General features: G+C 31.6%; 3 protein-coding genes across 4 annotated transcripts in view; 1 reads left to right on the top strand and 2 right to left on the bottom strand.

Annotated features, from left to right (window-relative positions):
* Nucleotides 1-5,791: 5,791 nt before the first annotated feature.
* On the bottom strand, nucleotides 5,792-8,599 carry LOC126843488 (isocitrate dehydrogenase [NAD] subunit beta, mitochondrial). Its single transcript, XM_050581047.1, has 9 exons — nucleotides 8,388-8,599; nucleotides 8,187-8,240; nucleotides 8,055-8,123; nucleotides 7,773-7,991; nucleotides 7,476-7,682; nucleotides 7,086-7,250; nucleotides 6,794-7,003; nucleotides 6,442-6,597; nucleotides 5,792-6,162 (listed from the first exon to the last, which is right to left on the bottom strand). Exons 1-9 carry the CDS (start codon nucleotides 8,427-8,429, stop codon nucleotides 6,088-6,090), a joined length of 1,197 nt encoding a protein of 398 aa, XP_050437004.1. The 5' UTR covers nucleotides 8,430-8,599; the 3' UTR covers nucleotides 5,792-6,087.
* Nucleotides 8,600-8,773: 174 nt separating this feature from the next.
* Nucleotides 8,774-12,005, top strand: LOC126843484 (NADPH-dependent diflavin oxidoreductase 1). Its single transcript, XM_050581040.1, has 9 exons — nucleotides 8,774-9,006; nucleotides 9,665-9,847; nucleotides 9,924-10,175; nucleotides 10,261-10,399; nucleotides 10,476-10,733; nucleotides 10,808-11,062; nucleotides 11,118-11,282; nucleotides 11,342-11,568; nucleotides 11,641-12,005. Exons 1-9 carry the CDS (start codon nucleotides 8,918-8,920, stop codon nucleotides 11,867-11,869), a joined length of 1,797 nt encoding a protein of 598 aa, XP_050436997.1. The 5' UTR covers nucleotides 8,774-8,917; the 3' UTR covers nucleotides 11,870-12,005.
* Nucleotides 12,006-13,643: 1,638 nt separating this feature from the next.
* Nucleotides 13,644-25,286, bottom strand: part of LOC126843487 (trace amine-associated receptor 3-like) — a 69,142-nt gene continuing 57,499 nt past the window's right edge. For both annotated transcript variants that reach the window (XM_050581046.1, XM_050581045.1), the window contains exons 7-8: nucleotides 22,272-22,475; nucleotides 13,644-14,733 (exon numbers count right to left, since the gene is read on the bottom strand). In XM_050581046.1, coding sequence (XP_050437003.1) covers nucleotides 14,653-14,733; nucleotides 22,272-22,475 — 285 coding nt within the window. In that variant the 3' untranslated portion in view covers nucleotides 13,644-14,652. The remainder of the gene's footprint in view (nucleotides 14,734-22,271; nucleotides 22,476-25,286) is intronic.

Below are 25,286 nucleotides of genomic sequence, written 5' to 3'. Positions count from 1 at the left end.
TTTTTATAGAGGTCGCACTCACTTAGAATTTAAATACTTACTTCGTGGGACCTATCTTGCTATTGAAGGAAATACGATGAAAGATCTTGGAATTTTCTATGATAGAAACTTAAATTTTCATAACCACATAGATGCGACATGCTGTAAAGCTTTAAAAGCTCTTGGATTCCTTAAGCTGGTTTGTAACGAATTTAAGTTGATAACTCCACTAAAAGCTTTATATTGTGCGCTTATCAGATTTATTCTTGAATTTTCTGTTATTATATGGAACCCTCACACCGCAAGCAATAATAATCAACTGGAAAGAGTCCAACGAACATTTTTGAGTTTTGCTGCATATCTATTAAAAATAGAACATAGACCTTATGTTTATGATGCAGTATTCAATAGGTTAGGTTTACAGTCTTTAGCTGATAGACGTATTACCATTAACAAGGTCTTCCTGCTCAAACTTATCGATGGGTCGATCGACTGTCCTGAACTTCTTTCCAAAGTCAACTTAAAAATTCCCTGTATCCAGATCCGCTCTTCCTTTCCTTTCACTATTCCACTATATATGACAAATTATTCCCGTAACAAACCACTGAATAGGATGATGCGTATTGCCAACGAGGATCCGTCTTTTAGTTTTTAAATTATAATTTGTAATATATTTTTCTTTTGTCTTATTATCTTTTTTCATAGTTATTAGTTTATAGTTAATTTGATATTCTGTACTTTGGGCTGCGGCTCGTATTGAAATAAAATAAATAAATACATTACGTTTACGAATAAACGTCGAGAAGATCTCTTGAGTGAATTGCACTTCTTGCTTTTGAAATTCCAGAAAAATTTACACCTCCAAGACGATCGGAACGTCATGGATTTGGTGGGCTACATGAAAAGGCTCGGCCGAAATCAGGTAGGCATAGAAAACGTTATTACTCAGCTCAAGTTTAAGCTGCAAAGGTTTAACGTTGTTCTCCAATGCACGGCCACCAACTCCTGGTCAAAACCGGATCAGGCCTCTACAAGCGCTGATCACAGGGCACATCCAGCCAAAAGAAAATTGTATACGGCATCCTAAAAGACATACGGGCATTCATCGCTGATCTCCAGTATGCTTTCCATCAAGTCGATTTCCAAGTAATTCAATCGATCGTAAAGTACGTAGAAGACGAGAGTAAATGGTAAAAGAAATATTGTAGTTATGTAATAATGTATTTTATTGTCGGGCAATGTTATTTTGTCAGGACCTGGCCAAGACAGTTTCGATAATTTAAAAATATTAACAACTAGTGTAAAAAAATATTCGAATTACATGTTAATTAGTGATACAATGTAATACTTATTACTTATTTAACAAATATATTTAATATTATTCTTAACAAAAAATTATAAAAATACTCGACATTGCTGTAAATGGTTCTTCTAAAATAAAATTAAAAAAAAAAAACGTTTATTATCTAAAGGTTACTCTTGTATGAATAAACATAATAAGCGACCAGGATACACTACACGGGCGGCTGCTGTGTGTACACGTGTGTGCTTGTGCAGTACGTATACTAAAGTTTGGTCGTCAGCCGCAATGGCGACGGTGGTGCAGCGGTAAAGTAAGGCGAGGTGTGAGGTTTCGTTTCACTTGAATTTTTGTCAGGCCTCTAGCCATATAAAGTATTCATGTCAATAAAATAAATATAAATTCAGCCTAAGCATGTACGTGTATTTTAAACCAACATAGTGTTATTGACAAAATATGAGTTCTGTAAATAATGTTTGACGCCCGAGGTTTGGAGCCAAAAAAAAGACTTTGCTGTTTAGTTACGATTCACTATCGAGACTTGGTGCGGATTTTCGACGAAATGACGTTTTCGAAATTATCGCCAACGACAATCGTTTTGAGCCTAGTGGCCTTGTTGAGCCTGATGGCTTCATTGAACCAACCGGTATTGTCGATGAAAACCGGTTATAATTATGGAACGGAGAACAGTCCAACGACGGCAAACCAGTACAAAGATTTGAAATGCACGTATCTTTTGGTCGGAATGACGCACATGCGGCTAGTGAGATTCATTCTAGAGGATAAAATCAATTATATAAATAATGCGGTCTATTTAATTAGCCACTACAACATCCGAGCGGTGATATGCACCCTGTACGGTGTGCCGGACGTGGAAATCGGCACGTTGTGGATTCTACTCTTTTACGTAAACATGGTGCGGCCTTATTACCAAAAGTATATCCACGGCGCGTCGAACGAAGCCGACTGGACGTTGGCCGTGGACAGACTGGTGGTCATCCACGACTACGTGGCGGGCAGAATGCAAAGGGAATTGACGGACGCCGATTGTCGACCCCGCAACCAGTTTGACTCATTTGCAGATCGATGCGCGTGGCTGAGGGCCGCCATGCCAAACGGCCAACCGCCCGACATGAAACTTTTTCACAAGCAGGCGGTTAACAACTGCGACCAGCTGGACGCACTACTGATAGAAAACGACGCAAAATCCACGTACGGAAAGAGGTACAGGGCGTTGGGAACCAGAAAGCTGTTACTCGACAACCTGGCCGACGACAATCCACTCAAGGAAAAGTTTTTGTCCCGGTACAACGTGAAAATCACCTGGGACGAAACTTCCAAATTGCTAAAAGACGAATATGACTGCGTGCACAAATTGTGCTCACCCACTGCTTTAGTTCTCCCCTTGTTTAGCATCAAGAGTTATTACAAAAGGGTCTTCGGTCTGTTAAAATGCATAGCGTACCGGCTGACCTGGAAATTTTTGTACTACATTACATTTACTAATGAACGTCGGGAAGATCTCTTGAGTGAATTGCACTTCTTGCTATCGAAATTCCAGAAAACGTTACACCTCCAAGACGATCGGGACGTCATTGATTTGGTGGTCTACATCGAAAGGCTCGGCCGAAATGAAGTAAACATAGAAAACGTTATTACTCAGCTCAAGTTTAAGCTGCAAAGGTTTAACGTTGTTCTCCAATGTACGGCTACCAACTCCTGGTCAGAACCGGATCAGGCCTCTACAAGCGCTGATCCGGGCACATCCAGCCAAAAGACAATCGTACAAGGCGTCCTAATAGACATACGGGCTTTCATCGCTGATCTCCAGCATGCATTCCATCAGCTCGATTTTCAAGTAATTCAATCGATCGTGAAGTACGTAGAAGACGAGAGTAAATGGTAAACGTTGTGTGTAGCAAGTAGTATTGTAATTATGTAATAATGTAGTTTATTGTCAGGCAATGTTATTTTATCGAGACCTGGCCAAGACCGGTTGGATAATTTAATAATATTAACAACCTATTCGAATTACATGTTCATTAGTGATACCATGTAAACTTACATTACTTATTTATCAAATATATTTAACAATATTCCTATAAAATTGTCAATTTTCGAATTTCTCATTTTTTTTCTTAATATTAATTTTTTATATCGAAAATTCGAATTACGTACGATTTGCGAACAATGATATTTTATTATTTTACAACTACTGCCTGTAGTAAAATGTATTATTTTTTAATAATCGGTAAAATAATGAATTCGCCCATAGGCATAAGTGTTTTGAAACCGACACCGAGTTCAAAAGTAAACAGCCATTTAAAAATATGAATTTTTATTAAATTATCGTACATAAAATTCTCGCCTAGACGTTATAACTCGAAAACACAATTTTTTTACTTTAGAAAAACACTCATGCGATTTGATAGAGTTTCCATTTCTATTATTTACATAAATGAAAATATAGCAATCGATTATATAGAAATTTTGTACGCGTTCAAAACAAAGTAAACATTATTTACATACCTACTAACCTACTCATATTGAGCTTGCGTTGTAACAATGTGCACCTAACCTCGACAAATACAGAGTTTTTAGAATTTCACGTGCCATGTGAACCATTTTTGGCTTTATCATACAATGATATTTTAAGGTCATTATAATTATATTCCCTTTCGATTAGGTTTGGTAGAGGATCTCATCCCTAGGATTTAGCGTTGAGTGATTTTGGAATCCCTTATAGCAACCTGTACATTAATTTAGATTTTTTTTTTGTGTCACTGTTATTATTTACAACTTTAGACAACATTTAAATTTGTATCTTTTTAATTTTATCCTAGAGGATATTCAAACCTTAAATAGTAACGTATACGTTTAATGGACCTTCGAATTCGAATAATTAACTGAAAATGTTGACTAATTGACTACCCTGCATAGTTTAATTTATTGTTTGTATTAAATAAGTATAAACATATTGTTAATTTAGATCAAATAAGCGATTGTATTTTTTAGGGCAGATTTTTTAATTGAACACTATGAGACATGATGGGAAATTGTTGATCACATGACTTCCTCTTATAAGATTTAAAACTAAAATTAAAAATGTTAAAAATTAAAAAACAAGTACCATCTTTCCCTTGAAGGACACACATTGCAATATGAAAATGTGTATTGTGGCGTTCCCCTTCCCGAAAGGTGACGAACGTCCAAATTGTTTGTTTAATTATTCGTATAAGTTTTAATTTTTACCAAAAAGTTACTATAAATATAACAATAGCCTTTTCTAAAAGCTTCATATTTTTACAAATGAGCAGAAAAAAATGTTTTAATTGGTTTTAATATTCACGAAATAAGAGCTATTTAAATTACGAATAATTAGATCATTATCTGTAATAACATAACATGAATATGTTTTAGAGCTGGAAGTCTATCTGGAATTAGCGTCAACAATTTATTAATACAGTAGTAATAGAGTAATAATAAGCATACAATTTATTGTAAAATCGAGCAAAATTCACGGTGTGTGCAAAGCCCTGAACCGAATTTTACCAAAAAGTCTACTAAGTACTAATTAAAACTAAATTTCTGTATTTAATCAATTATAAATATTTGCCCATTCACTATTGTCACTTATTTATTTATAACACTCACATTCTGTGTTACAATGGCCTGATCCAAAATTAAAATGCGCTTTAAAATAAATGTATGAACTTCATTTAAACTGTGCTATCACTGTCATGACAAAATACATATAATATTTTTTGTCATTTAAATACTATTATGCATTATTTATATTTCACTGATGTTTATTTATATTAGTATTTAATTATGTAATTTTAGTGATCAAATAATTTTAGGTAAGATAGGTGATTGTTAAACATTTTTTTTTTAGTCTGTGTCGAAAATACACCTTGGTCAAGTTAGGTACATATATTTGTGGTTTTTGCGGATCAGCTGTAATAGATTTATTACTAATGTGAATTACAAGTTCATGGTAGCAGGCGAGCTGAGCTGAGCTATCTTTTACAATGATAACATTATGTTATTACACCATAAAATTAGTTACGTGATCTCCGCCACTACACGTTATCTTCAATATTAATTATATTATGTTAAAATATTCTAAGCATGTAATGTTTTGTTTTTACTTAGTTAAAGTTTTATAGTAAAAGTATTCGACAAGTGAAAATATTATATTCGTTTAATCTTATGTTTTTTAAGAAAATATTTAATAATTTTACAGTTGACCTTATTTATAATACAAACATTTTATAAGCCTTAGATCTGTAAGCCTAATGTAACTATAACTTTTTATAGCTTAATTTGACATTAAATTCCAAAAAAAATTAGCAGCACTTCGAGTGTATTAGAAGTACACCGGTATTAGCTAATAGTAATAGTTATAATACTAATAGTTGGAGGATAAACTTAATTTGATTATTGATCGCATTAGGTTAACTATTTCAAAAGTAAATTTATGCAAAGAAAGTATTTAAATAATATTAAACGTTTTAAAAATACTCAATCATAGTAAGAGGCCGTTTATTACTTATTTAGTATATTTTTAAACTAAAAACAATGTCAATAAATTCATTTAATTTATAAATACACTAATTCTACATAGATAAATTTACATCTTGACTGCTCAATTATTTTACTCGACTTAAGTTGATTTTCTAGAAAAAAAAACTATATTATTTTTAATATTGTACAAATGATCAAATACGTTAAATTATTAAAACAAAATAAATATTAGGAAAGTTTTAACTTGAAAAAAACAATAAATTAATGAAAGCCTTAGGCATTTATACGATGGCCTTGATAACAGCATCGGTGAATTCGTGAGTGCTGCTTGATCCACCTAAGTCTCTGGTTCTGACCTGAAAAAATATATAAAAATGTCATATTAGCAGCAATTTAATTAAATAATTATAATATAAAATTATTGGCTTTAGATATAATAAAAGTATTGTTGTGGAATAAAAAAATCACTTTATTATTATAAAAGAAAAGTAAGGCAATAAGGTTTTATATAAAGTTGGCGATCTATTTATGTAATTACGGTCGTCGAGCGTATCTTGAAAAATTGTATACACCCACTGTTTTAGCGTTTTTTTATTTTACTTATGGCGCACACTATACTTTACAAAATATCTTACTTTTCCAGCAGCTAAGACTTCTCTAATAGCAGTTCTTATGGACTCGCTATAGTGTTGAAGATTCACGTGCCTTAACATTTTGGATGCACACATTAACATGGCGGTCGGGTTGGCAATATTTTTACCAACAGCAGTTTGGAACACGTGTCTCGCACCCTGAAAATTTAAACATTGGTTTTATGTTGTCCTGAACTTTTAACCCTGACACGGGTTTCGAGTGGGCACAAAATAACGATTTTGTGTGAAAAGTATTGTTGAGATTATATAGAGTTTTTTTGGAGGCTGACTCAAAAATCCTGTCAGGCAATGTAGGGTTACAACAGATTGGTTATAATAATAATTTCATAATTACAGGTTCAAACACAGCACATTCTGGACTGAAGGACGAACTCGCAACAACACCAGCACCGCCAACCAATCCAGCACCTAAATTATCCAATATGTTACCATATAAGTTTGGCATGACTAGAACATCAAACTGTTGAGGATTAGAAACCATCTGCATGGTACAATTGTCCACAATCATTGATTCAAAGTTTACATTTGGATACAATTGTTTGATCTGAAATTGTCATAAAAAATATAAATTAAATTTTTATAAATATATAAGTAAGAAAAAGGCTACATAAAAATTGTTTAATTACCTCGGAACAACTTTTCAAAAATAATCCATCACCCAATTTCATTATATTTGCCTTGTGTACACAAGTCACACGTTTGCGGTTATTTCTGAGGGCATAGTCAAAAGCAAACTTTGCTATTCTCTGCGATTTGGACGCTGTGACGATTTTTAAACACTCGACAACTCCCTAAAATACAAACGAAACATGTTAGTTATTAGTTAAACATATAGTTGTATTAAATGTAAATAAAAATAGAGTTAAATTCAATTATTTAGACAAACTAAATACTATAATTTAACACACAAAATTATACGAGATTTATTTTGTACATGAAATAAATTAAATGATTAGATTAAGTAAAACTTAGTAAAAAAAAACTTAGTTAAAAATAATGAAATTAACTAAACTAACCTCAACAGATTCGTGCTCTAGAGCTGAATACTCTCCTTCTGTAAGTTCACGGATAATTACAATATCAATATTTTTATGTTTTGATGCAACTCCGGGCCATGATACGACATGAACAACATTTGAGTATAAATCTAAACCTTTTCTCAATTTCATGTGCAAATTTTGAAGTTCTCCGGAATAACTCACATCAGGGCTCATCAAGGCTCCCTAAGACAATAATATAACAAAAAACGACCAACGACATTAATGATAAGATAGTGTAATTTTTGAATGATGATTTTAAAATATTCACATTACCATCAAACAAATTCTATTACGGTTAATTGATTTAATGACGTCTTCTACTTTAGCACTGCTGTTATGCTGAACTTCGGAAAACAACATAGTTTCAAAATCGACGGGGACACCAATTGCTTTAAAAACTGTCTTGACGGAATCCATTAACTCAGGATACACACCATCACCAGGAATTAAAGTACATGTTATACGATCAATAGGCAGGTTTGAAAATTTGTCCTAAAAACAAATGTAGAATAAATAAAAAAAATCCTGGGAAAAAGAATAAAAGCTGTTATTTACATCACTCGAGTCATCCGAAGCGTATGCTCTAGCAATATGAGGCTTGGCGCTGATGGGTTTAGCAACATCCTAAACAAAGATAATAATTGTGTTTTCAATAAAAAAAAAAATTTTCAAGAAGTCATATCTTACTAGAGCCGACGGAGTGTGAAGACAAGTTTTGTTTCCAATAATATTTTGAGTAGACTAGAAAAAAGTTAAGCAAACGTTATTAAAAACAAAAAAACAAAAATAATAATTTAATAAACATGATACAATGTTTTCGAATAAGTTCACATTTGATCGTATTAGCTACATTGTTTAAGTCTAGATTCTATAACAAAAAGTACTCACTCGGCTCATCAGCAGCTTCATTCCATTTTTCAGAATCGACATGATGATATACTGAATTTGGTTCAATCTAATGTTTCAAAATCCTTTCAAAAGTAAAAACTGTTCGAAAATCAAAATGTTAAGTAGACAGAAAAATACTATCTAGTATGTGCGAAGAAAATTTTTTACACCCTTCCAGGACCCCAGACCAGGTGGTTAATTTTGGCCTACAATGTATACAATTCTATGCCGACGCTGTCCAATGAACAGAAAGCTACAAAAACTGGCAGAGTAGCAATTGGTTTGCGCATTTGTACAGTGTGTAAAGTACTTAAGGGCCAACAGCTGTAGATAACAATCACTTGATAAGAGCATGATCACTTGATTTATTCTGTGATAAGAGATAATAGGGCATGGGTCCGACACCCGTTGCAAATGGAAATGGGCAATATTAAATGACAAAATAAAACTGATTTTTTATTAATAAATTGTTAAAAAAACGTTTTTTTCATAAAAATGTATATATTTGTACAATAATAATAATACAAAAAATGGACAATAGACGACTACTCATACTGTATGGAAGCCAGACTGGTTGTGCCCAAGAAGTGGCCGAAAGAATTTGGAGAGAATCAAAATGGTATAATAAATTACATTGATATTATACTATTGGATACTTTTTTGTTTTCGCGGACATCGATATGCACTATTTGTGTTGTACTCATATGAGGTATAGTGCTGAAGAAAAAAAGAATATTATGTCTTAAGGGACATTAGGATACTGGTGTAGTTGTAGGATATGCTGTGTGGCAATGAAAATCGTGTACTCTAACTGCGGACACACAATGTCCGTTATAAGTACATGCATATTATTTAGATAAGAGGTCGGTAGCATAGCGTACAGTATACATAGTGCATACCATAACGACTACAGCCACTGCTCGTTGTTTTAGGAAAATAGTTCATTGGCATTGTAGTGTCTTAAATTGTAAATGATAATCATATTTGTGTGTCTAAAACTAGTTCAGAGAACTTGTCAAAATGTGTTGAAAGTCTATTCTTTAACAGGTAAAAAGGTTAAGAGTATTGCAGAGAAATAAATAGTATGTTTGAAAACAAACTTACAGTCAAAATTTAGTAGTCCGCGGCTACATGAAAGACTTATTATTTTTTAATCTACATTTTTATTAAATAATATTTAGGTTATAATTCAAATGGCGTGAAATTTTGAATATTACTATTTATTATTAATAATTACATGTTACAAAATTGTATTTAAAATACATTATATTTTTAAGGTTACATTATAGTGGCCCTGTTGTTGCAATGGATGATTACCCAATAGATAAACTAATTTTTGAAAAAAAAATTATTTTTGTTTGTTCAACCACGGGACAAGGTGACCAACCGGAGAACATGAAAACAGCTTGGAAGTTTTTGCTCAGAAAAAACTTACCTTCCAATTCTTTAACTAATGTAGAGTTAGTGTTTTTCATGATACAAATTTTACATATACATATTTTAATACTGTGTTTCACACTAAATTTTTCATTATAGATTTGCAGTTTTAGGCATGGGTGATAGTTCTTACGTGAAGTTTAATCATGTGGCTAAAAAACTCTATAGAAGACTTTTGCAGTTAGGTGGAAAGCCTTTGTGCAATATTGGGTTAGCTGATGATCAACATGATATTGGAGCGTTTGCTGTAATCGACCCGTGGATAGATAATTTATGGACTGCTTTATTAGAGAAACATCCACTTCCAAAGGAAATGGTCTTAATAGATAGAAATGCATTGCCTCCGCCCAGGTAAATATTTACAATTTATGTGCATTTTTTTTTTTTTACAAACATTTTTAAATATTATATAAACAGTTAATTTTTTTTCTTTTAGATGGAGAGTTCAAATTTTAAATGACGATGATAGTTCTAGCACAAACAATAAATTACCAAATGCTGATTTGTTAAAAACAAATTCTACAACATTAAATTGTTTATCAAACATAAGAACAACAGCTTTGAACCATTTCCAAGTAATTACAAAATTATATTGTTTTTGTGTGCATAATAATTTAACTACAAGTATTGTTTTGATAAATATGTTGTTAGGATGTACGGTTAATTAAATTTGAGTACACGGAAAATAGTTTAAAGTATTCCCCCGGAGACGTATTAATGGTGCGTCCAGTTAATTCTGAAAACGCAGTTAATAGTTTTTTTGAACTAATGAAAGAAAATCTAAAAACTGAATTGAATAGAAATTCTATGATGACTGTCGTTCAACAGAGTCCTGATATGCCTGTACCGTATAATTTAAGTAAACCGTTCACTTTGTATCAGTGTGCTAAAAATCATTGGGACTTAAATGTAATTTTTTAAAAATTGATTTTTTCATTTGACTCTTTATTTTGATGCAAATAAAAAAAAAAAATGTTGTGCAGATTATTCCAAATAGGTATACTTTTCAATTATTGTCGTATTTCACTAATAGTGAGCTAGAAAAAGAAAAACTTCAAGAACTCACAACAGCCGAAGGACAAGAAGAACTGTATAACTATTGTAACCGACCAAGAAGAACAATTTTAGAAGTATTGTCTGACTTTCCTCACGCTCTGGCTAATATTCCTTTGGATTATCTGTTCGAAGTATTTTCTCCTATACGACCAAGAGCTTTTTCAATCGCTTCAGCACCTTCTGTGAGTATTGTTTAGTTTGTTAATGTTAGTTAATTTATACATTAAACTGTCATAGGTGCATTTAAATGAAATACACATACTAGTTGCGGTTGTCCGGTATAAAACCAAATTAGTAGCCAAGAGATTCGGCTTGTGTTCAAACTGGCTTGCTGGCCTTGTAAGTGGAGATAAAATTCCAGCTTGGATACATAAAGGAACATTCAAATTCCCATACAGTCGAGTATAGATACTAAACGTTAAAATAATGGTTTGTTTTTAATTACTATGGAAATGTTCTAGTCCTGTAATGTTATTATGATTGGCCCGGGCACTGGCGTTGCTCCATTTCGAAGTTACGTGTATGAATCAACCACCAAAGGAAGTGGAGATGCCGAAACGTTGCATTTGTATTTTGGGGCGAGAAATCGTTTTGGTGATTTTCATTGTGTCAACGATTGGGAGAAATTGGTGGACGACGGAAAACTTACATTGTACACTGCATTTTCTCGAGATCAAGACCATAAAGTGTAATATATTTTTTTTTTAATCTCTTTAATATAATTACATAATCATTTATTGTGTGTACTCGTTTGTTTTAGTTATGTGCAACACGTCCTAAACAACAGAGGTCAACAATTATACAAGCTGTTGACAAGTCAAGAATGTTTTGTGTTTGTCGCTGGAAATGCAAAAGACATGCCTGCGGCAGTTAGAACGGAATTTTCAAATGTTTTTATGAAGTACGGAAATTTGGACAGTGTAGAATCGGAAAAAACTATAGAACAGATGGAACTTAAGGGACGTTATCAGACTGAAACGTGGAGCTAGTATTTTTAAATGGCATAATATACTTGTAGCATATTGTTATAATAATATTGTCTTTTGTATTCGATGTTTAATGTATTTAATGTTGTATTCGATCGAGGTTTATCCGTAGTGTAATAAATATTATAATTTTTATAAAATAAAAAATATGTTTTGCGACAAATTATTACGTTTGTTAATCATTAATTTGGTTTTAAATACTTTTTATTGTCTGTAGAAAAAGACAAAAACTATGCCAAAAAAAACAGCTGATTTAAAAAAAATTGGTTATAAAAAGTATACATTTATTTAATTTAAAAAAAATGTTCGGCAGGTAAGTTTAATATCTATTTTATGACTAGAATTGTAATATGAGACATATTATAAAGTTGAAAATAAAGTAAAGTGAAAAATCATAACATACAATTTAATGGTAAAATGGTCTCTTACAATGCCTGTATATTACATAGGTACTTAAACAATTAGAGACAGGTGGTAACATTGTTTTCATAAAAGGTAAGATTCATAAACTTAAAATGAATTACTTAATAATAGATTTTTTTTCTCTTAAAAATATGTAAGAATAAATAAAATATTTGGTTGTACACATTTAGAATAAACAACATAAAATATAACACAATTTATAACTAGAAGATAGGAAAAAAAATATATATTGGTACATTTTATATAATAAATTATTTTTTAATATACAAATTAACAAGTAGATAATGTTTTTGAACTTGAATTTATAGGATCTGTAAAATAATCTAAGTTGTGTTTTTTCAAATGTTTTACTAAAAATGTTTTAATGTTAATACTACTGTTAATGTAATACTACTTGGGTACCTACATATTAGATATTATAATAAATACGTTTATAAACTTTAAACAAATTAACAAAAAAAAATATATATATAATGGATTAAACCAACTGGTGTCTAAAATGGTATCTTTAGGTATTTATTTTTTTATCGACGTTCATAATATCTTATGTTCTAGGTAAAAATTTGAAATACAAAAATTTAAATAATACCTTTACAAAATGATTATTTTTTATACATTTTTTTGTTTGTAGAAAACAAGTAAACAAGAAGTAAAATAAAGAATTTTCCAATCATCAAACGGACAATCATAATTATAACAAGTCGTTTTGAATGCAATGTTGGTAGGTATTAAAAGTTAGGCACATTTTTTATTACTTAAATTCAATTCATATCGAAAGTACTATTTAATTTAGATAATAATTGTAAACCAGCTAATTATTATAATTTTTGGAGTTACGTTGAACAAAACATTAATATATTAGTGGTCAAACTCAATACATGCACGCTTACATGCATAAATAATAGATTAATTAAAACAATTATCCAACCAGACCGACTTGGTACAATATACAAATTATATATAATATATTAGTTACGATGGGTACTAAAGTACGCAGTTGAAACGTAAAAAAATAGGTATACGTATATATATATATAAATTTTGTTTTGGCCTATCCCAAGCCAATTTACTATTTAAGTTAAGAAAGCCAAACCAGTCATCACAATTTATTAATTCCCCCTCAAAAAAAATCAAGTATTGTAAAATATTCGTTTAGGGATAGGCCAAAAATATATATTTTTTCTTTTAGATAGTTTATACTACAAAGAATATTTTAGGGGTGTAAGAGCAAAGCTTTTAAAAAAAAATTCTTAGACACTTTATTATATCTTACGTTTATATTATATTTCTTAACAATTGTTGTCGGTGTTTATATATATATATATATATATATATATATATAAAATATGCCGATTCATTGATAATGTAACTCTCGGAAAGTCGGTAAGCAAATTAGGGTAAAATAAAAAACTAATTTTAGTTTTTTTACTTTTGATTCAGAGGTTTTTTTCATATCTTAAGTTAAACAGAGTAGTTGGTAGCTTAGGAGTTATATGTCAGTTGAGTTTTAAAAAAAATGTGGAAGCCATTTTAAATTGATTTGTTGAATTCAACATTTGCCTAAATAAAGAGTAAGTATAGGCACGGTGAATTTCTCTCGGGATTGTTTATAAGGACAACGACGCCATTATTAGCATCATTATCGTCGACACATAAAGCCACCATGACAAATCGTTTCCAGCTTCGGCCATTGCTCCTCTAATAGATGACCTCAATCAATGCCAGTCTATAAATTTCATATCCAATATAGCTGCTGGCTAAGTAATATTGGCTAGGTTAAATTTGCATAATTAACTCATTTGTTTTGATTCAAAACATGTTTTTGTTATGGTATGCATGAAACATAATAAAAGAGCGTTTTAATTACAAAATATATTATTTTCTGGTGGCAAAGATGATTTTCAATAATTATGTTACATTAATATAAATATCGATGTAAGTTATTTTCTAGAGACCACTCTATAAATATGTAATACATGATAATACAAACTATAAAATATACCTGCAGGACCTCATACAATAGCTAACGGGTAATAGGTTTTCTTTCAAGACGACTTAAATTCATCGAAATAATAACTAAGGGAATTGGCGTGGTCGTAATATTATGTCCTGTAATTACGTTAATAGGAAATACTTCTTATTTCTCCAATGCAAGGCTGTTGTTATCTAACTACATATACTACATACATTTCTACTGCATGAGACCATAAAAAAATACAGTATTTCCGTTTAAAAATCGATTTTGATCGGTGGTACGCGTCAGACGCAATAAAGTGTTAAAGGAACGAGGGAGTTTCCTAAGTGAATGAGAATTCGAATTCTCCTTGGTGGGACCAAACTCGTTTCCGGTGTTGATCAATATTTTAAACCCTAGTCGACGGGGTCTCGTTGTCTATGGCCAGCATCCTTTGAAGTTTGTGTCGTTTGGTCTCCACTCCGGATACCTAAAAACAAAATAATTAAAACAATATTTTATTAAATAGTCTGAATACTAATAGTTATTTGAAATAGTTCAATAAGGAATACATTATGGGGAGTACAATTTTTATTCGAATTAATTGCCACATTTTCAAATTGTTATTCAAATAAATAATTGTTAAAATAAATGTATATTCCATTAAAAAAATCGTTCTTATGATTTTTCATAGTTCATTTAAGCTATTTTGACTTAAAAGCTATTTAAACGATACGGTTTGATTGAAACAATTTGAATACTTTTGTTATTCAAGCATAATTGTTTCGAATAATTTCCAACTGTCTGTTTGTAACAATAAAATACAATTAAAAATTTATTTGAGTACTTCTTGCACGGTTATTGAGTGTCGTATTTTAAATTTAAAACATAATATGTAAATTTGTGTTGTTTTTTTGCAACTCGAAGGAGAAGAGTTAAACATTTAAACTATTTATTTCTTTAATTAATATTAACTCAAAATCAATAACATTTTATTTAGATGCTTATACCTTCGAGTTACTATTATTTCCTCTAAAAATTTGTTAAATGTAATATAAACTCTATATTAGTTAAAACTAAAATGAATATTAACAACCGTTTATATTTTTAGGGGTTTTAAAATATTTTGGTTTTAGTGTACTTGGGTGACGGTTTGTATCAAAGCAGTAACGCATATTCAACATTTTTCCGGATGGAATTGCTAAATGTTAGGAAACCATACAGCTAATGGGCCACTAATGAGTCATCATCGGGTTTAAATAAAATTAACAACAATATTACAATGAATGAAAATCAAGAATTATAAATTATGTATTGCAATATTCGGACTGTTTTACCAGTTCTTATAATTGCGTTATTTTAGCTATACATATATACATATATATATATAATATTTTCTTGTATATATATTACATAAATATTATATTTTCTTTGTTTAGATATGAAAAGATATTTGTAAAAAAAACGTGCTACGGAAAATCGTAAAAGTTTTGTACAAATGATAATTTCTTTCATTTTTTTTTTTTTTAACTACTTTGTCATTGTGATTTATTTCCTAAAACACGTGATACGGCTATTGCATAAAATGATGACATATCGATAAAATTTGTTTATAATATAAATTATATATTTTTTATGGACTCTCGTCGCTTCGATTTATTTTCCATAAAACGAGGTATATTTTTATTCAACTTTGATGTATAACTTACAATATATATTGCTGTGCTTCGTTAGTTTAAATTATTATTATATTATATAATAGTCAACGCTGGTTTACTATGTAATTGTTGACATGTGATTTTGGGAAAGTTTTTAAAGTAAAAGTTTCATGTAAACGGTCAAAACGACCCGACTAACTCAAAATATTATTTTAAGGGATGCAAACACAAATATATAGCATTATGTTTGTTATTCAAATAGTGTTTCTTTATTCTGCGTGTATCTCAAGCATCAAGAAAACCAATAGGGGAAAAACAATATATATATTTTTATTAATGTGCTCTTGAAAAAATATTATAGCACGACAAGAATTATTATGACAAACTATATAAACTTAGAACAAAGCACAGCGCAAAAATCACTTTGATGAGAGAGCAAACTTTTTCTGTTAGAGTTTAGAATTAGGCAGTCTAAGAGAATGTGATTGAAATTAAATAGGGAGATGAGTTTAAAGAGAGACGGAAGGCATGAGCGGGCAGAAGGTTATGGTACCAATATAGTTGGAATCAGCTTACAACTTACAAGATAAAAGATTGGTATTTTTTTATTTTACTTTAAAATCATATAAGAATGTTGTTATTGGTTTATAATTTAGCAAAAAAAAATATCTTTAATGATCCAAAAAGACTCGCTGCATACGAATCTAAAACCATATTCGGACTCGGCCAAAAAAATCTGATTAAAATCAATGGCTCTATGAATGTAATAAAACATGTTTAAATTTATCTTGTATAGTGTTCTGTAAACATCAAGCATGAAAACATTTTTTTTTTAATAAAATAATATATTTTATAAAAAAAAACAGTTGTCAAGCCAGCTGGAAAATAGTTTTACAAGACGTCTTATTGGTAAGTTAATCCTAGCGATAAACATTCGGCTCTCAAAAATTTTAACTAATGACCGGCAAAACAATATTCAGCTACCTCAATAAAATATCTGAGGGTCATTTCCTATACCTCCTCCCCCCTCGATTTCGTCATTCCTTATGGTAAAAAATAAAACGAAAAAAGGGATTTGAAAAAACGCGTCTTAGATCAGTTGGTTATGTCGATGTGTCGACACGTCGTCTTATAAATAAAACATGCGAATAGTACATAATATATAATTGCCTGGGTGTGTTTTCATATCATAATTTCAAAATTATACTGTTACTACGATTCCATAAAAGTTGGGTACTTTTTTTCGTTGCCTTTAAAAATATATATTTATTGCGGCAAAACAAAAACCTTTAAAGAAAACCCAATTTGTACGGGAACTCTGGATTATTGTCTTCGGGGACGAAGTTGTCGTACACGCTTTATATTGTTTTTTATTAATTTTTTATGGAACAGGTTTGGTCCAAAAAGTTAAACTTTAGGTAAATTAAAAATAATTGTTTTACTTGAAAAAAATTATAAAAAATATTTTTAATTCTTGTGTGCACTATACTATTTAAATTTGTGAATATCAATTTTTCAAATCTGTTCTCTAATCAAAAGTAAGAATTTTGATTGAACAAATTTGACCCTTTTCATAAGTGCAAATCAGTTATCCAACTCTTTTCATAAATGAAATTACTAAATCATAAACGGGACTGCGTGCAATAGAGTGATGTAAACCATAACTACTTTACCAATATTTATTTTTTTATGACTTTCAAACAAATGTATAAATCATTAATAGGGACTTGTGTTGTAAATGTCTGAATGGCCATAATAAAATATGAACTATCATACTAACTCGACTCCTTTCAAAAGTAAACGATATGCCAATAGCCACAGAACATATTTATTGAAAAAGTAAAATAATTTTCAACAAAGTTGTGACCCTAACACGTAAATAAACGATTCATTTTGTATATTTAATTATTCCGGTAAACAAACACTATAGTGTGACACGAGACGTTTTATTATTTTAAATCAGTGATTTTTCACCGAAACTCCCGCCAGTTGTGTGCTATTTTACACGGTTTAGAAGAGGTTTAGGGTTATCCCATTGAGGTTGTTGTCCCTTTATTTGTTGGTCGCTGTATAACATATCATGTTATCAGTGTGTACACCAAAGCGAAGGACGGAAAGTTTCTATAATATACAGTTTTGCAGAGGAATTTTCGACAACCGAAACAAAGTAGTTGGAATTGTTGGAAGTAACAAGTTACCGGCTGTAATAAGTATTACTATCTATCGGTCCATACGTTGTTATTTAATTTTTAATGAGTATATATGTACTACATCCGTGCCAGGTCGAACGGTACACGGTCGCAACTCACTATAAATCTCAGAGGTATCGAATGGAAACACGGTACAAGTACAAAGTATGTGTGTGTAATGTAATATTGGATATACATTTTTAATTTTTTTTTTTCGTTACACCTGGCCAAAATAGAGTTTCCGCCTTTATATGAAATCTAGAGACGGTACATTGCGTGTACGGTTGATAAACAATTTACAACAAATTTTCTAGTGTTTGTCCGACGACCGCGCCAGAGGGACTCTCTTTATACAACCGTTATATTAATTAATTGTTGATTTAACTAATTAATTGATGTTTGCCCGGGAGATGCCGTTCGGTGTAGCAGGTACTTACAGCATGATAAAAAAAACGCAGTCAACACACTTGCGCTGTGTAGTAGATAATTAAATGCAATTGTGGGCGAACTTCGAAATCGAGTTAGTACGTCTCCGGTAATGATTTCCATTAATTGACTGTAAATTATATTATTATGTATAACAGAACAAACCACTCAGCATCCAACAATAACACCCCGGAGCTACGAAAAACACACACTCAACGCGGTTATTAACCTTGGGAGGGTTGGGTAAAATTTGTTGTTTTATCATGAACATAATTATGATTATTATGTTATATTATTACCCGCCGGAGAGGGACGTTCTTTGTTTTAATGAACATTTTGTCTGACTCGCAGAGCCGCGGCCTACAATAAGAATTATTATGATGGTTTATTTAAAATAGATAAGGGCTTGTTTTTTTTTTGTTGTATAGCCGCCACCGGAAACTGACACTTTGAAACCGACTTATTGACGTTAATTTAAGATTTTTAAATGTCACAGCGACCCGTAAAATATTGAATTGTTTTTTTTTGCTAATACAAAAGCGTTCTTCAAAAGCGTTTCAAAAGTAATGACTGATCGTTACAGGTGAGGTGATCAGAAGAAAACAATATTATAACTCGTGTTAGAAGCGTGACATAACAAATATATTTTATGTAACGTAATTTTCAAATTGACAAAAACATTCTATGGCTGGATCAATATTTGTCAGTGTTGTCGCATCTCCTGTAATTCAATTTCTGTCCATTATTTCTATTGGCTAATATTTGACCAAGTTGTGATGTTGTGTGTGTGTTTTGTATTTGAATACATTTTGCACAAAGGATAGTTTAAATAAAATGCAAAAAGTCGATAATATATTTTAATTATAAAGGAACACCTGACGTTATATAAGCTTGTACACATATTGATATTATACAGGTATACGTTGATGTATATGTTGTGTCAACAAACGGATTTTCACATTGAATTTGATTAATCTAAAGTATCGTGTACCGAAAGTACCTAACTTAATTTTATTTCTGTATGTAGGTCATGGAGTTGAATGGATTTGACGGGTTTCTCGGTATTACATTGTTGGCCGAGGTATTCATCTATTAATGCAATTTCACGTTGGGGAAATGATTTGGCAAATCGAAAGATTTTCAATTTTTCATCAAAAATAAATGATTTTTCCTCTGTTACACCGGCGGCGACGCGTTTTGTATTTCCAAAACTGAATACATTGAACGTTTGTAGCACAGAATTATTTGTATTCTATTATACACTCGAAAGCAACAGTCAAAATAGAATTAAAAAAAAAAAGGTAATTTTTAAATTTCCATTACAAAGCACTGGCAAGTCGTTGGATCACAATTTTTTTCACGAGCACGTGCCATTGATTTCTGGTAATTTACAATTTTAGAAGTCACTAAAATAATTGTTGTAAATAATAGTATTTCCATTGGTATTTTTTAGAGAAAAAATGAGCTTTACAATTGAAATATTTCTTTTTTTTAATTGTCGAACAGGAGTGATACTTTCCTCATCTTTTTTTTTTTTATCTTCGTGTGGATTTAATAAAAAAAAATTATAGTTACATTGTATCGGGCTATTTTATAAGTAGTAATAATGTCACACGGATAGAATGGTTTTGGGGTACCACGATTTCCCAAGGGAAGTTCTTTGTAAACGTATTTCATGATGGAAAAAGTTGGACGTTTCAAAAATTATACCACTCTTTTTTTTTTCTAAGCTAGCCATCTCGCTCGGGAAGGGCTTTAAAAAAAAATGTATGTTTTATGTTCACCTACTGCACTATATGTATATACTTATGAACTCGTCGACGCAGATAACTGAAAATGTATTGATTGTTAGAATGGTGAGTTTTCTTTTGGGTCTGTAAACAGCAAAACATTTTAACATAACCACTGTGGCCCTACAGCGTTATAGGCATTTTGAATGCAGCTATTATAGCGCACCAATCAACGGCATACGATCAAATATCGCAACACGTACACACATACATACGACAGGCTTTTGTAAGTGGGCATATGTCAACTGCGCCGAAAATTCAGGCTATAAAAATACAAATTATGAGATAGAAAAAAAGTATACATCAACTGCGCCGATCGATAGTAGAATGTTATAAATTGTTGTATGTCAATTGCGCCGATCGATTTCTAAATATATACAAATGTTCATACTCGTACGTGGAAAACCATTATTTTTATTTGGCCAAATATTAAATCCATTTATTATATAAATCCGTAGTGTTATTCTGTGCGTTGTTCGTATCGTTGTGTCTCGTGCGTGTGGCGATTATTTAGTAAGTTTAATAGTAATGGAAGTAATTTTGAGTGAACGTGGTAACGAACTAATTATTTACCAAAATTATAAATTCCCATGTAAGGAACTTACTAAAAAACGGCGTAAATGGCGGTGCGTGGAAAAGAGGTGCAACTCTAAGCTATAAATAGACGAGGGTAAAACTATAATTTTAAATGAAGAAATCAAACACGATCGTCCTCCTCCTAAGATCTTTGAAAAGCAAATGATATCCAATCAAGTGAAACGAAAAGCAACGGAATATTTAATAGAAAAGCCTTTAAAAATAATAAATAACGAAATATTATCTAATGAATCAACAAACAACCTCAAAACCGATGATATATCAAATATAAAACAAAATTTATATAGAGCTAGACGGAAAAATATTCCAACATTGCCTAAAAATTTGAGAGAAACCCGAGACTCTTTAATTGACGTTACAACATTTACGAACAAAAGTGAAGAATTTTTATTAATTAACAATTTTGAAAATAAAATAACGGCATTTTCAACGGTAACCAACTTAATGTTTCTCTGTAGTCAAGAACAAATATTTATGGATGGGACATATTTATAATAGAAAATTAAACTAAGAGAACTGTTGTAAAATTGTTTTTACTTAAACTATTATTTTTTGATATACTTAAATGTCTCTGGCGCAGTTGATGTATATCTTTTTAGTATACCTTTTTTCCGCCGGCGCAATAGATGTATATAATACAGGTAGTTGCCCAAAATCGGCGGAATTGACGAATACCGTTGTAAGTTTTATCTTTGCAAACGGTTCGAAAAGGTATGAAAATCATTGGAACATGGTTTTGGCGTTTCCCGTGTCCGCTGCTCGCTACCGTTTTGTAAAATGACAAGAAAAGATATCACATTTTCGACCCGTTGAAAAGCTCAAGTTTTTCGTTTATTCCGAAATGTTTGAACTAGTATCCTTACTCGTCCGGCGAGATGCTTAAATGGCAGAAGTAAAAATTGTGGTCTTCTAAACGAGTCGGGTAACCTATAAGCGATCGTCGGGCAAATAGCACTCCAGCGGGTTGGGTTCGTCGTGGGGAATACCTCAGACCTGTTGTCTAAATACACGAAATTCCTCACCCTTTCCACGGGTAAACTCCCATCCGTCAATACTTCGACTCCGGCAGCTTAGCCGATGTGCAGATGTGCTGCGAATATCTTTTATCCTATTACCAAACTCTTGTCCGGTGTCTGGGGACATTTTTGTTTTATCCAAAGTTAGTTTTGAGAGGTTATCCCCGGTCTCACGTACTCGCAACAGCAAACGAGAGCCCCTCCCCTCTCTCTCTCCTTTAATATTTATCTATTTGTTGTTTTTCTCTACCGGGTGAGTTCGTGCAATGAAATTGTACTCTTTTTTTTTTTTTTTTATGCGGCCAAGACATGTTTTTCATATTATAATGTAGATAATAACACCGTGTATTACTTTGAACAAGACGATCCGGTTGTCGTTGTTGTTGTAGTGCTTGGGCGTGTTGGGTTCGCTGGAAGGTTTGTTCTTGTTGGCCAGCAAAGGATAGTTACTGCTCAAAGACGAGTCCGAACTCTGCCTGCTGCAATACTGACACCGGCGCTGGGCCAACCGGAAAGTCACGCTCTCGTAACGGGTGCACCTTTCCGTTCCGTTTATCTGCAAGGAAAGATTGAAAAAAAAAACAACATTATTGATATGTCTTGTGGCTGGGGGTCATCCTGAATTCGATCGCAATAGTCCGTTATTATTATTACCACAGATTAGATAAAAACAGAAAGCGCACTTCATTGTAAGACAATAGATTTTCAAAAAACGATTGGTTTACTCTTAATGCAGTAGGGTCAAATCATAATGCCGAACATATTGTACACACTACTACAATAACAACGTAAACTGATAAGAAATACTTGTTGATCAACCATTATTTATGGTGATAACATATAACAAATGATTGATGATATTTCTTTGATCACACGTCTGTATAACACGGGGATTATTTTTTTCATTCTTAGGGGGCGCTGGCCTGAGAGTGTATAATTTCTGTTTTTTGATATTTTCAGAGTGCACTATCTGGTTTTATCTAATCTGTGTTATTACTATTAAGTATCCATCAACAACACTGATATGATTATCCCGCGGCCAAGGGTCGCGCACGTAGTGTATGTTTTACATTATATTATAGTATAATATTCAAGCTGTTGGCGGCGGCGTCCCGGATAAAATGCGGTTGGCTCAGGGTTATTGGGGGATAGGCCACAAGGCTCGGGGAGACCGTTCCCGGGGGGAATTCAAAGGAATACCGACTCTTAACGGCACGTGTTCCATGCAACCACAACGCAAACCGCCTTGGTTTTGTTTCGCCTGACCATGCACCAAAATCCCACGTTGCACAATACATATTTTATAGTACGGAGTACAGTCTGAAAAAAAATTGCACGAACCAATCTCCTCCTCCCCTTAAAAAATGAATTTGTTCTTCACCGGAACCTTGAATGCATTTGGCCGTTACGGCTATTAACACTCGAAGCAGTTCCAAAATATTAATGAAATTTAAAGTAAGAAAAAAAAAAATACTAACCGTTGCTTTGTACATTAAGAAGCTGAAAAAGTAAAGTTTTCTAACTAACCAAACACAATTTTAAACTAACTAGTAAAACATTTTTTATTCTGGTCAGGCGGCACTGCTGAGAGTCTTCCTATTCCTACATTTTTGAATATTGTCACTGTATCTTTGTCATCAGACTTGCTGATTATACATATTTGTATAGATTGTAAATAAAGAAAATTGTTTAATAATTAAAAAAAAAACTGGTGTTTTGCAGATGAACTATACTTCTACTACTAAGTTAAAAAAGGATTAGAATTGAACATAATTTGAGTTATTAACATTATCTATACGGGAGAAGAAGAATCAAGTACAAAGTAGTTTGTTCATCGAAAATTTAAAAACATGTTTTTCTAAAAAAAAATTAGTAAAAAGTGAACTAAAAAGTAAAAAATAATTTTATTACAAGAACAATTTACCAATCAATTGTAGCATATTTTATTTAAAATGTCAATTACTTTGAAAACAACAGAAAATTATCTACAATTTTAAATAATGTTAAACATCTTTAATTTTTTACTAAAAAGAAAAGCGTGGGCCCTATTCAACAAAGTCCAAATTCATCGAGTTAAGTATAATGAAATGTATGTGTCACACACAAATATTAAACTAAACTTAAATTACAAAAGAACTTACAATATAAAACATTATCTGATAAATTTATTAGAGACTTTGTTGAATAGGACCCACGCTTTTCTTTTTAGTCAAAAATTAAAGATTAACATTATTTAAAATTGTAGTTAACTTTCGGTGTTTTCAAAATAATTGAGATTTTAAATAAAATATGCTACAATTAATTAGTAAATTGTTCTTGTAATACAATTATTTTTCACTTTTTAGTTCACTTTTTACTAATTTTATTTTGGAAGATTTGGAAAAAAATGGAATTTTAGTGATGTGACCCCCACATTTGACCCTATGTAGGGCGACCTACACATCCCAATATGATTACAGGATATTGTATTGTCATCTAAGATGAGTGTGTGTGCCAAGTTTCAGCCCTATACGACATCGGGAAGTGGGTTAAATTCAATGGCAAGATTTGAAAAATACCCGTACAAACGTACGGACGTGTTAGCGAGCTAAAGAAAAGCATGTAAAAATATAGCACTGCATGTCTTATCCTGTTTACAATTTTAATGACTTTTTGAAATCTGATGCAAGTACAGTTAATCGCAAAGCGCGTGCTACACATTTGTCTAAAAGTCCAAACAAACTTTGGTGATTTATTGCAAAAAATATATAAGAACAAAAAAGGCCCATAGATTTTTCTATTTATTTGACTTTTAACTGCACGTGCGTAACACTATGGCAAAATGTCTTTTAAACATACTTAGATTATAATTTAGAAATTGAAATATACACAATGTACAAGCCTAGTATTACAGTCGTCAAGTATATTTTTGTAATATTTGTATAGTATCGAAACAACGGTATAGCTTAATCTAACTGAAGTCTAAACCTTATCTAACCTAATCGCATGTGCAGTATCAATTGAAGTGATAGAAACCCAAAATGTACAAAGAACTATTTTTAAGTTAACCAAAAAAAAAAATAAAAAATACTACTCGACCGATCGAGCTAACCATTTTGTTTTGTTGGCTTTATTTTTTTTAAAACATTTTTTTTTGCGTGCCCCTTAATCATGTGGCATGTGCAGCTGCCGGGCGTACTTATGTTCTACGTCTGACCGTAGTGATCACCCCGAGCTAATACGGCAATTTAGTGAGCTGAAATTGACTAGTGGTTGTAGTGTCCAGTAAAGACTAAGCTCGAGAAAACCAAAAAAAAAATAATTCTTGAGGTATCGTTTTATAAAGAATTTACCAGATACTTTAATAATTGTTAGGTAACAAAAAAAA

Source organism: Adelges cooleyi, unplaced genomic scaffold, assembly GCF_023614345.1.
Source record: "Adelges cooleyi isolate 19-005CV unplaced genomic scaffold, UGA_ACOO_1.1 ACOO_flye_CR_arks_rails_tigmint_CR_PRNA_574, whole genome shotgun sequence".
Taxonomy (NCBI): domain Eukaryota; kingdom Metazoa; phylum Arthropoda; class Insecta; order Hemiptera; family Adelgidae; genus Adelges; species Adelges cooleyi.
This window is presented reverse-complemented; position numbering and strand designations above follow the sequence as displayed.

What these genes read in the sequence shown, in the direction of transcription:
- LOC126843488 (XM_050581047.1), bottom strand. Translation starts at nt 8,429, where the DNA reads ATGTCGATTCTGAAAAATGGAATGAAGCTGCTGATGAGCCGA. An exon ending in CTTCGGATGACTCGAGTGAT is followed by an intron (nt 7,992 to 8,054) that starts GTAAATAACAGC and finishes ATTTGTTTTTAG; the next exon opens with GACAAATTTTCAAACCTGCC. An exon ending in AATGTGCTGTGTTTGAACCT is followed by an intron (nt 6,598 to 6,793) that starts GTAATTATGAAA and finishes TTAAATTTTCAG; the next exon opens with GGTGCGAGACACGTGTTCCA.
- LOC126843484 (XM_050581040.1), top strand. Translation starts at nt 8,918, where the DNA reads ATGGACAATAGACGACTACTCATACTGTATGGAAGCCAGACTGGTTGT. An exon ending in CAGCTTTGAACCATTTCCAA is followed by an intron (nt 10,400 to 10,475) that starts GTAATTACAAAA and finishes ATATGTTGTTAG; the next exon opens with GATGTACGGTTAATTAAATT. An exon ending in CGAGATCAAGACCATAAAGT is followed by an intron (nt 11,569 to 11,640) that starts GTAATATATTTT and finishes CGTTTGTTTTAG; the next exon opens with TTATGTGCAACACGTCCTAA.